Consider the following 10,000-nt stretch of genomic DNA (forward strand, 5'->3'; position numbering starts at 1 on the left):
GACAATATGAATACGATTCATCAAGAGCAGCTTTTAAACCAGTGTCTCTGTACTGAGCCAACCACCGAATCACGCCATGGCAAAGATTACAAAAGCCCTCAAAGAGACGCGAATGCAAGGCGCTCTGACGGGCAGCGCAAGTTCCCGGGATGTCTCTTTAAAAAGTCCCCACCCTGCCTTCGCGATTTGTCTCGGCATTTTTAGACACTCGTCTAAAATGTTTTCCTACATCAAACCACAGATGTATCTGCACAATTTGAAACACAAAAAATAACTTACCTCAGACTGAGTGTCGAGATATAAATTTTCGACAGTGCGTCGATCTGAAAGAGAATGGTGATTATAAAATATTGGAGGCCATATAAAAAGCTACAAGCTTCAGAAACAAAGAAATCTAAGTATAGAGTTGACGAGTGTGACACACACACACACACACACACACACACAAACAAACACAAAAGACCGGTGATCCATAACCACAAAGTTATTAAATATCTATTTTAAGTAATGACTGACAGTCAAGTTACGAGTACATTCTGTTCTGTTACATAGTAACTTTATCCTGTTCTGTTATGTAATCGTTTTCAGTTAAATCAATTTGATTTACTTTTTACCTGGACTGTAAATTATAAAGAGTTATTTTCACTCAATATTCTAGACACGCAAATAAAAGCGTTAATGATCAAATTTTCAATGCAGTGGAGACTAAGGATGATACCTTCGGGTCAGATAATCCAACACTTGAATTCATAGCGAATTCAAAACAAGTATCGCCAAAAATCCGATGACAGGTTGTGATCACGGCCAAGTGCCGCAGCTTGAATCCACAGGTTGCATGACCAAGTGTGTGGACCTCAATGTTATAATAACAGGCCCAGCCCGCCGTTTGAAAATGGACATTGGACCGAGACTTCGTCATGTGTTCACTGTCTACCTGCCCAGAGAAAGTCACACACCGGCAGGAGGCACTGCATGTACGCACCTAATTACCGCATTTTTTTTAGACCTACAAAGCCTGAAGGCAGGGTTACAGACGACAGAGTGTGGGCAAGGCCACGCATAGAACTATAGCCTACGTCAGACAACTCGTGATGGATTCTTCTTCTTCTTCTTCTTCTTCCTCTCTCCTCCTCCATTAGAGAGCATTCTCTAGAGCAAAAACTGCAAAATCTTGATAATTATGCGTCGAAAAAGAAAGAATTATGATTGTAATTATTTTATTAGTTCTTTTCAGTTGTTTGTTTGTTCGCTGTAAACATTATTATTATTATTATTATTATTATTATTATTATTATTATTATTATTATTATTATTTCTGAAGAATGTGACAACACACTGCAGAATTTAAGGAATTATGGGCATGAACCTTCGGGCGCTTCTCCGGCTGGTGGCACAGTGTAATCACAGATTGCGTCTGCTGTATGGCGGTTATAGAAACTTATTGGAATAAAACATTCTGTTTTGGGAGAATAAATAGTCGGGTTTTAAATGCTGTGTGCTCATTTGTTCTTTCTTTCTTTCTTTCGGCTACATGGTGTACACTCGCACACTAGTGTCAGACATTATCTCATGGCAAAGAGACGAATGCAGTCGGTCGCTGTGGCACCCAGAGCACTATTTTAAGTTTACAAGTCACGTTTCTGAGATACTCCCCACCACATGTGATAACAAACGTATAGTGCAGGACAAAGATTAGCGTACCTCTGAGGGACTTTACTCTCTCTCTCCCTCTCTCTCTCTCTCTCTCTCTCTCCATCTCTCTCTCTCTCCATCTCTCTTTCCCTCTCTCTCTCTCAACTCACTGAATTTGGTAACTTTTTGTTTGACTTCATCAGGTTTTGGAGATACAGCCAAAACGTTGTCCAGCCGCCTGAGCGAGAGTAGCCTTTAGTGCACGGGTCATTGCTTGGGTAAATACAGTACCCCGTGTGCAGACACGCACTGATCTCTTGTTGTGCAATGACATTCATCTAAGGTTAAACAAACCTCTATAAGTTATAAGTGTAAAGCGATGAGTGACGTGTTGTCTCACGGACTGATGTGACTGTGCACATCACGGCGAAACGTGGTTTGCAACGTATATTTCCTATCTTTCTTATGATTTTTTTTGTTGTTGTTTTTGTTTTTGGTTTTTTTTTAAACAGGGACTAAAATTGATATAACATGTGTGCGTGGTTCCCCCTGCAGGACACAGATCGCATCGGCACACGTACAGCACAAATAAAAATGAACCGACACTTGCTACGTAAATAAAAGACAAAGATGACAAAAAAAGAGAATGTGAAAAAAATAAATGAAAACAAGAAAAATATAAAATAAAGTCTGTACAGTAAATCAGTTCCTTACGCTCAAATTAATGTCACGCTAGAGTTGGTATTTTCTGCAGTATAGGCCTATGTGCAGATAATATAGTTTTGAAACAAAGGGGGAAAATCATGATCCGGAAAAAAAACGGAAATGACGTCGTAGCTTCCACGGCGACGTTGGCAGGACGTGGCAGGACACAGGCGAGGAAGTAATTAACTACCTCTCAGAAATCAGTTAAAATTACCGTAATTTCAGTTGCATTGTATCAGTATTGTGTTGATTATTTTAAGAGTGCTTCTGCTTCGCTATGGGACTTACAATCTCATCACTTTTCGGTCGGCTTTTTGGCAAAAAACAGATGAGGATACTTATGGGTGAGTTTCGCTTAGGGCTTGGCTATGTAGTTAGCTAGCAGCTAGCGTTGTTAACCTTCTATCTTAAAACGGGAAAATTGTCTATATGATACATACGAAATCAAATGAACAATCATGTAACAACACTCTTTTACAAAAGAAGTAATTTAAATGTTATCGAAGGAACTGTGTGGTAAAAGACCTCTTGATTATCAGAAACTGTTTAGCATTAGCCATATACTTAATGTCAGTGAGTTGATGTCTATTAATATGTAAACCAGACCTGACTTCAAGAGTATGGGTATTATCTACTGTGGAAAAGACATTGTCCGTACTTAAAGAGTTGAACTTACACTAATGTAAAGTGATTCCCTGATATGTCGCCAAGTTCCGCTGGAAACCTTCCTTAATCGTACTGGGTACACCACTTTTCCTGTTCTCCGCAGTGGGTCTGGACGCAGCCGGGAAAACAACGATATTGTACAAGCTGAAACTCGGAGAAATCGTCACCACCATTCCAACCATTGGTAAGGGGCATCAACCCTACTTTGCCTGTTCCTGCCGGGGGACAGGAGTTATGTAATGTCGTTGATTCGCTAGGTTGGACTCCTGACAGGACTGTATCGTGTTATCAAATTATTACGATTTCTGCCGTGGGCCATCCAAGTGTGCTGACGTCTAAATTCGCGCCCTCAGATACTGAATGAACGCAGCTTTCAGTTTTTCAGAATCTCTAAGTCTTAGAGTGTTTGAGAGACAGTAAGTGATTGCAAAGCCAGCATTAAATAAGTGTTTATGAGTGTGTATGCACCGTAATGAAACCCGTCCCTCTGTTTGGTGTTGTCACTGGGCAGGTTTTAATGTGGAGACTGTAGAATACAAGAACATCTGCTTTACTGTGTGGGATGTGGGTGGTCAGGATAAGATTCGTCCACTCTGGAGACACTACTTCCAGAACACACAGGTAAGGACACACTCAGGGGTGTGGGAATACACACAGTGGATACCATTTAAGTAAGTAAATACTGATTAAGTACAAACTAAGGTAGTGAAATACCTGGTTAAATACTTTGCTGCGCATGCACCTGGATGCTTATGTGCACAGAACAGGAGAAATTCACACATGAATTGTATTCAAACCCCTGAGCTCTGAGTGGAAAACACCAGTTTTGTCACCAGGTAATCGACAGATTTGATCACTCAGTCAAGCTTTCTGCTCCCCAAAGATTCTCTTCCATAATCTGTTCAGAGAACTTATGGTTTTTTTGACTGGTTCTTAATATGTCCATATTAACACAGAAGACACTAATCTGGTCGACTCTCAAAACAGCAATGAGACAAGTGGTCAACTCTGTCCAAATGAAAATGAATGGAAATGGGGTTTATATCTTTTCCACTTTCTCCTCCCAAACATGTAATACCCCCAGTATCCCACAGTGCTGTATTCTGTGCCGAAATCAACTCCGGTGACAGTGTACTTTCTCCTCAGGGTCTGATCTTTCTGGTGGACAGTAATGACACATCTGTTTGTGTGTGTGTGTGTGTGTGTCTGAGACTGTGTTCTGAGCATATACTGAATGTGGTGTTGTCTCCTCAGGGGCTGATCTTTGTGGTGGACAGTAATGACAGAGAGAGAGTGGCTGAGTCTGCAGAGGAGCTCTCCAAAATGGTAAAATAAAAAAAACGTGTGTGTGTGTGTGTAAACAGAGCTCTGATATCGGCAGCACTGCTGTTACACAGTAGGGTAATGAAAGAGATGTCTTAGTCCAGGTTTCTGTGCCGTGTTGCTCAAACAGGCCTCATGTCTGAAAGCTGTTTTTCCAGAACCGTCCACAGAATGTGATGGTGTCTCAGGGTATGAGGCTGACTTCTGTATGAGGGGTGTGATGGTGTATGAGGCTGACTTCTGTATGAGGTATCTGGTGAAGCATTGGAGTCACACAGTGCATAGTGTTGACTCTGTCTTACCCCAGTAACTACTGAACTCCTCAGGGTCACTGAGTGAAAAAGTCCTGCTAACTTTCATTTAATGAATGAGTGAGTGAATGAATGAATGCTATCTTTTGCCAGGTTAGAGGATGCAACAATTTAAAAACTCATCTCAGTAATGTAAATAGTGTGAAATTGTAGGCAAACTGGTCACAGTCTGGAACCTGTGTTTTTGTTCCAACAGACTGGTTTCGGACTGGATCCAGACTGGTTGAGCGTTGTCTTTTGGTTATTATTACAAATACCATTCCTGTTGTAACTCTGTAGGGTTGTGATGTGGTCAGGTGTGGTAGTAAATCTGGTTTGTAACTCTGTAGGGTTGAGATGTGGTCAGGTGTGGTTATAAATCTGGTTTGTAACTCTGTAGGGTTGTGATGTGGTTATAAATCTGGTTTGTAACTCTGTAGGGTTGTGATGTGGTCAGGTGTGGTAGTAAATCTGGTTTGTAACTCTGTAGGGTTGTGATGTGGTCAGGTGTGGTTATAAATCTGGTTTGTAACTCTGTAGGGTTGTGATGTGGTCCGGTGTGGTAGTAAATCTGGTTTGTAACTCTGTAGGGTTGTGATGTGGTCAGGTGTGGTTATAAATCTGGTTTGTAACTCTGTAGGGAGTGATGTGGTCAGGTGTGGTAGTAAATCTGGTTTGTAACTCTGTAGGGTTGTGATGTGGTCAGGTGTGGTAATAAATCTGGTTTGTAACTCTGTAGGGTTGTGATGTGGTCAGGTGTGGTAGTAAATCTGGTTTGTAACTCTGTAGGGTTGTGATGTGGTCCGGTGTGGTAATAAATCTGGTTTGTAACTCTGTAGGGTTGTGATGTGATCAGGTGTGGTAATAAATCTGGTTTGTAACTCTGTAGGGAGTGATGTGGTCAGGTGTGGTAGTAAATCTGGTTTGTAACTCTGTAGGGTTGTGATGTGGTCAGGTGTGGTAATAAATCTGGTTTGTAACTCTGTAGGGTTGTGATGTGGTCAGGTGTGGTAGTAAATCTGGTTTGTAACTCTGTAGGGTTGTGATGTGGTCAGGTGTGGTTATAAATCTGGTTTGTAACTCTGTAGGGTTGTGATGTGGTCAGGTGTGGTAATGAATCTGGTTTGTAACTCTGTAGGGTTGTGATGTGGTCAGGTGTGGTAATGAATCTGCTTTGTAACTCTGTAGGGTTGTGATGTGGTCAGGTGTGGTAATGAATCTGCTTTGTAACTCTGTAGGGTTGTGATGTGGTCAGGTGTGGTAATGAATCTGGTTTGTAACTCTGTAGGGTTGTGATGTGGTCAGGTGTGGTAATGAATCTGGTTTGTAACTCTGTAGGGTTGTGATGTGGTCAGGTGTGGTAGTAAATCTGGTTTGTAACTCTGTAGGGTTGTGATGTGGTCAGGTGTGGTAATAAATCTGGGTGTTAGTAAATAAATGCTCGTTCCTGTTGCTCTGCAGTTGCAGGAGGATGAGCTGAGAGACGCCGTGTTGTTGGTTTTTGCCAACAAACAGGATCTGCCCAACGCCATGGCCGTTAGTGAACTGACAGACAAACTGGGCCTACAGAGTCTCCGCAGCAGAACGGTACAGAGACACACACACACACTCACACACTCACACACTCACACACACAAACACACACACACACACACACACTCGCACACACACACATACATGTTCACTAAGCATCCACTAAAAACTAAAACTTCAGCAGCAGAACAATACTCACATGCAAACATTCTCTCTCTCTCTCTCTCTCTCTCTCTCTGACACACACTCTGACTCACACACTCAAACAGTCAGTATCTCTCTTTCTGTAACTGTGGTCATTGCTTGTCCTTGACTGTCACTTTGTTTGTGTTTGTGTTTTACAGTGGTATGTTCAGGCAACCTGTGCCACACAGGGAACTGGTCTCTATGAAGGACTGGACTGGTTATCCAATGAGCTGTCTAAACGCTAGTGCCTTCAGACAGACGCAGAGTGTCAGCACCCCAGAGAGAGAGAGAGAGAGATGCCATCTGTGGACTTTGTTGTGAAGTGTGTGTGTGTGTGTGAGAGTGTGTGTGTGAGGGAACTGAAGGCTGCTGAGAACCCATTCTGCAGTCAGAACTTGTCATCATGTCTTTGCTTTTTTCTTTTTCTTTTCTACGCAATATTCCTCTGATTCTTACTGGTTTTCCCCTCTGTCTGTGAAGATCATTGTGCTTTTTATCGCATGTTTCGACTGCTGTGAGGTTGTCATGGAAACGCAGGGCCGGGAGGTGGCGGCTGCACTGGACCCTCTCAGTCGGAGTTTTGCAGCCGTGCTCCATGTGCTGCATTTTAAATCTTTTTTCATTGGAATTTGATATGAACAAATGAAATGAAATGGGGGGGGGGGGGGGCAGGATTGCTCACGTTGTGATGTTTGTAAAAGTCAATGTTTGAGATGTTGTCAGGTTGGGGCCTGCTGTTTTTTGCTCTAGCCAGCGAATAAATCGTTACCCCTGTTTCTAGTGTCCTCAGCAGGCTAGCAGTTCTGCAGTGGATTCCGGAGCCCAGGGAAAACTGTGTTGTATATGGTTGGTAGGCTAGAAGGCTAACTCAGTGATGTGCCCCCCCCCGAATGGGCAGGTATGTAAACAGACTGACAATTTTTTTCCCTTAAAGAACTGATAAGCTTGTAGTCTTTCTGACTGTGGGCTCCGTTTGTTCCAGCTCAAACCCAGTGTAGACTGGTCTTACTGGGAATGTGTTTGAAACAAACCTGTCTGTAACTTGGTATATGGGGTGTGTTCAGAACCCTCAGGACCAGTAGCGTTGCCGTAGTGCAGGAGATGTGGCAGGTCTCTGAGAGAGCGCCCCCTATTGGACAAAATACTGTCACAGGCAGAGTCTCACTCGCTTAGCTTTTAATGAATCACATAGAGAGAGAGAGAGAGAGAATATACTGTCTTTTTTCCCCACTGGAAAGAAAGCTAGTGCCTAGCAATTTTGCCCTTTGTAACACAGTACTTGTTGAATGGAGAGATCCAGGCTCACTCCTCTGTCTGCCCCGTACCTCTGAAAACCCGTTAAAACCTGGCAGAGACTGTAGAGGGTCCTCCCACCTGCTCACAGGGCTCTGGAGCTCTGACTTACGCTCACAGCAGCTCTCTGTGATGATGTCATGTAATGGTAAACCAATCAGAACTCAGCTTGGTATTGATGGGCCAATACAATGCAATAATACAGAGTATGTTTGATGTACCACACTCTTACGTGTCTGTCTTCTCTTCTTTGTTGGTTGATACTGAAAAGCAATGAAAATTGATGTTTATGCTTTAATTTTCTTGGCATGTTATAAACTTGTCCTCATTTTTATAATTAGAAATCCAAAAGTGTTCCCATAGTATGAGAAAATCCATGCTCTTTTCACTTTGTTAACAGTTTGGAAGTTCGGATATGAGTGCTAATGTCATGAACAAAGTCATTCTAGTACAGAAGCACTTATAACCAGATTCCTCTGGTACTTACTGTACTACAATTCCCATAATGCAGTTCTCTCATTGGGTGAAACACCTGACAGTACATTGAGGTAACCATAGTAATACCCTAGGCTGTGTCAGGCCTGAGGTTTCTGCCAAATCTAATGTTTATCTCACCAGTATGAGTAACTTGCCATATGTGCTGTTAGTTAGCATTTGTTTGGCAGGGTTTAATATTGTTGTGGACAGTATATGAATGCCTCCTAAAAGGTTTGACGGTATCTTATCTTAGCTTTGACTCAGCAAGAGATGAACAAAATGATACCACATACATATTTCTGACTGACTGAGTATTTGAAAAGGTGAGTAGACCACACACACACACTTATATACATATATATATATATATATATATATATATATATATATATATATATATATATATATATATATATATGTGTGTGTGTGTGTGTGTGTGTGTGGGCGTGTCAAGAAGATACATATATACAAACTGTGAACATATGTGAGTAGACTGACAGCCCAGTTGTAGGTGCTCTTAAATCTCAGTTTGAAAAATGTTTAAGGTCTGTAACAGTTTAAATGAGTCAACGCTGAGAATTTCAGACAGGGGGGAGGAGTAAATGAACTGATTTCCTGTGGTGAAATGGGATGTATAAATGTGTAATGCAGCGCAGTTACTGATTACTGTGACATAAAATGTAATCAGCTGAAATCAGTAAAAAGTAGTTTGGTGAGAGATTGACCTGAATCAGCAGTATTTTATCACTGTTTTCAACTGACAAAATGACAAAACACTTCATGAAATTCACCACTAACTCTCAGGTCCCTGAGGTGAACTAGATAAATTCACTCAGCATAAAAATGCCTCATTGGTGGATTGCAGGGGGATGGCCGGAGGTGTGGGGACGACTTCTGTGCTTGGCTTTATTTTCTCATCATAAGCAGGTATGAAACAGATGTATATGTATAATCAAATCAAATGCATAGACAACACACGAGTACAAGCGATTATAAAAGGAGTTATGACGCGCAATTCACTGAAAAATCTTTTTAGGGGGCATATTTATCAGATGTCTTTTTATTACAATGCGAACAAAATGACATATTACTCGATTTCCTTTACGTTCTTTAGTGAAATATATGCGTGTATTGATAAGACAAAGGAGAAATAAATATTTAAATATGTTTCATACGTCATAATGTCTCCCTGGATCATGTTTATATACATTAAATAACTGACTTCATCTAAATTATTTCTTGCACAACGACCACACCTACTTTTCACACTTTTATTGTTGCAAGTCTTCATCCCGGAAGCACACTCTTTCTACAACAGGAATTTGCGTCATCTCTTCCACGGAGGCCATGACGTGGCACGACGCAAGCGCAAAGAGCGACAGTTAGCTCACTACCACCCATTTGCATCATCATTCACTCCGAAAAACTAAAGTTTGTCGGACAGAGGAAGAGTCGATATCGATCACATCCTTAGTTTGTTGTAAGAGGGCATTCTCTCTAAATATGGGGCTCACAATCTCATCCCTTTTTAGCAGACTTTTCGGTAAAAAGCAGATGAGAATACTTATGGGTGAGTATGTGTCAGACACTCAGCCAAAGCTATCCTGTGTTAGCAGCGTAGTCAGGTGTGTTAAACAAGGAAATGATCTTTTTAAAGAGCTCTAGATAGATTTGTGTAATTTTAGACTCTAGATGCCTTTGATGAAGTGTTCACCACGTGAATTGTCTCATTTACCAAGCCAGTTAATTCGGGAAGTGTCCATGAAATAGCCTACAAGCCTGGTAATAAGTTAGCTGACGCCTAACAGTGTGTGATATTGAGCAATGTCCTCACTGGTCAGTTTCACTGGGTCTGTGTGTTTTTAACGAGCCATACAAGACTTTGCTACTTTTGT

The 10,000-nt window shown here is 41.6% G+C and overlaps 3 protein-coding genes across 3 annotated transcripts in view; 2 read left to right on the forward strand and 1 right to left on the reverse strand.

Annotated features, from left to right (window-relative positions):
* Positions 1 to 811, reverse strand: part of si:dkey-30c15.2 (uncharacterized) — a 7,430-nt gene extending 6,619 nt beyond the window's left edge. Inside the window, exons 1-2 of the mRNA XM_030789614.1 lie at positions 719 to 811; positions 280 to 323 (exon numbers count right to left, since the gene is read on the reverse strand). Coding sequence (XP_030645474.1) covers positions 280 to 323; positions 719 to 751 — 77 coding nt within the window. The 5' untranslated portion in view covers positions 752 to 811. The remainder of the gene's footprint in view (positions 1 to 279; positions 324 to 718) is intronic.
* A 1,669-nt stretch (positions 812 to 2,480) lies between these two features.
* Positions 2,481 to 7,853, forward strand: arf5 (ADP-ribosylation factor 5). Its single transcript, XM_030789616.1, has 6 exons — positions 2,481 to 2,681; positions 3,107 to 3,187; positions 3,515 to 3,624; positions 4,258 to 4,329; positions 6,078 to 6,203; positions 6,494 to 7,853. Exons 1-6 carry the CDS (start codon positions 2,615 to 2,617, stop codon positions 6,578 to 6,580), a joined length of 543 nt encoding a protein of 180 aa, XP_030645476.1. The 5' UTR covers positions 2,481 to 2,614; the 3' UTR covers positions 6,581 to 7,853.
* A 1,647-nt stretch (positions 7,854 to 9,500) lies between these two features.
* LOC115825947 (ADP-ribosylation factor 4) overlaps positions 9,501 to 10,000 on the forward strand; it is a 3,611-nt gene continuing 3,111 nt past the window's right edge. Inside the window, exon 1 of the mRNA XM_030789617.1 lies at positions 9,501 to 9,675. Within this exon, the coding sequence (XP_030645477.1) occupies positions 9,609 to 9,675 (67 nt within the window). The 5' untranslated portion in view covers positions 9,501 to 9,608. The remainder of the gene's footprint in view (positions 9,676 to 10,000) is intronic.

The sequence above is a fragment of the Chanos chanos genome, chromosome 13 (genome assembly GCF_902362185.1).
Source record: "Chanos chanos chromosome 13, fChaCha1.1, whole genome shotgun sequence".
Taxonomy (NCBI): domain Eukaryota; kingdom Metazoa; phylum Chordata; class Actinopteri; order Gonorynchiformes; family Chanidae; genus Chanos; species Chanos chanos.

Excerpts from the sequence above, each read along its gene's own strand:
- arf5 (XM_030789616.1), top strand. The coding sequence starts at position 2,615 with ATGGGACTTACAATCTCATCACTTTTCGGTCGGCTTTTTGGCAAAAAA. Across the intron at positions 3,188-3,514 it reads CACCACCATTCCAACCATTG|GTTTTAATGTGGAGACTGTA; the intron begins GTAAGGGGCATC and ends GTCACTGGGCAG. Across the intron at positions 4,330-6,077 it reads CAGAGGAGCTCTCCAAAATG|TTGCAGGAGGATGAGCTGAG; the intron begins GTAAAATAAAAA and ends GTTGCTCTGCAG.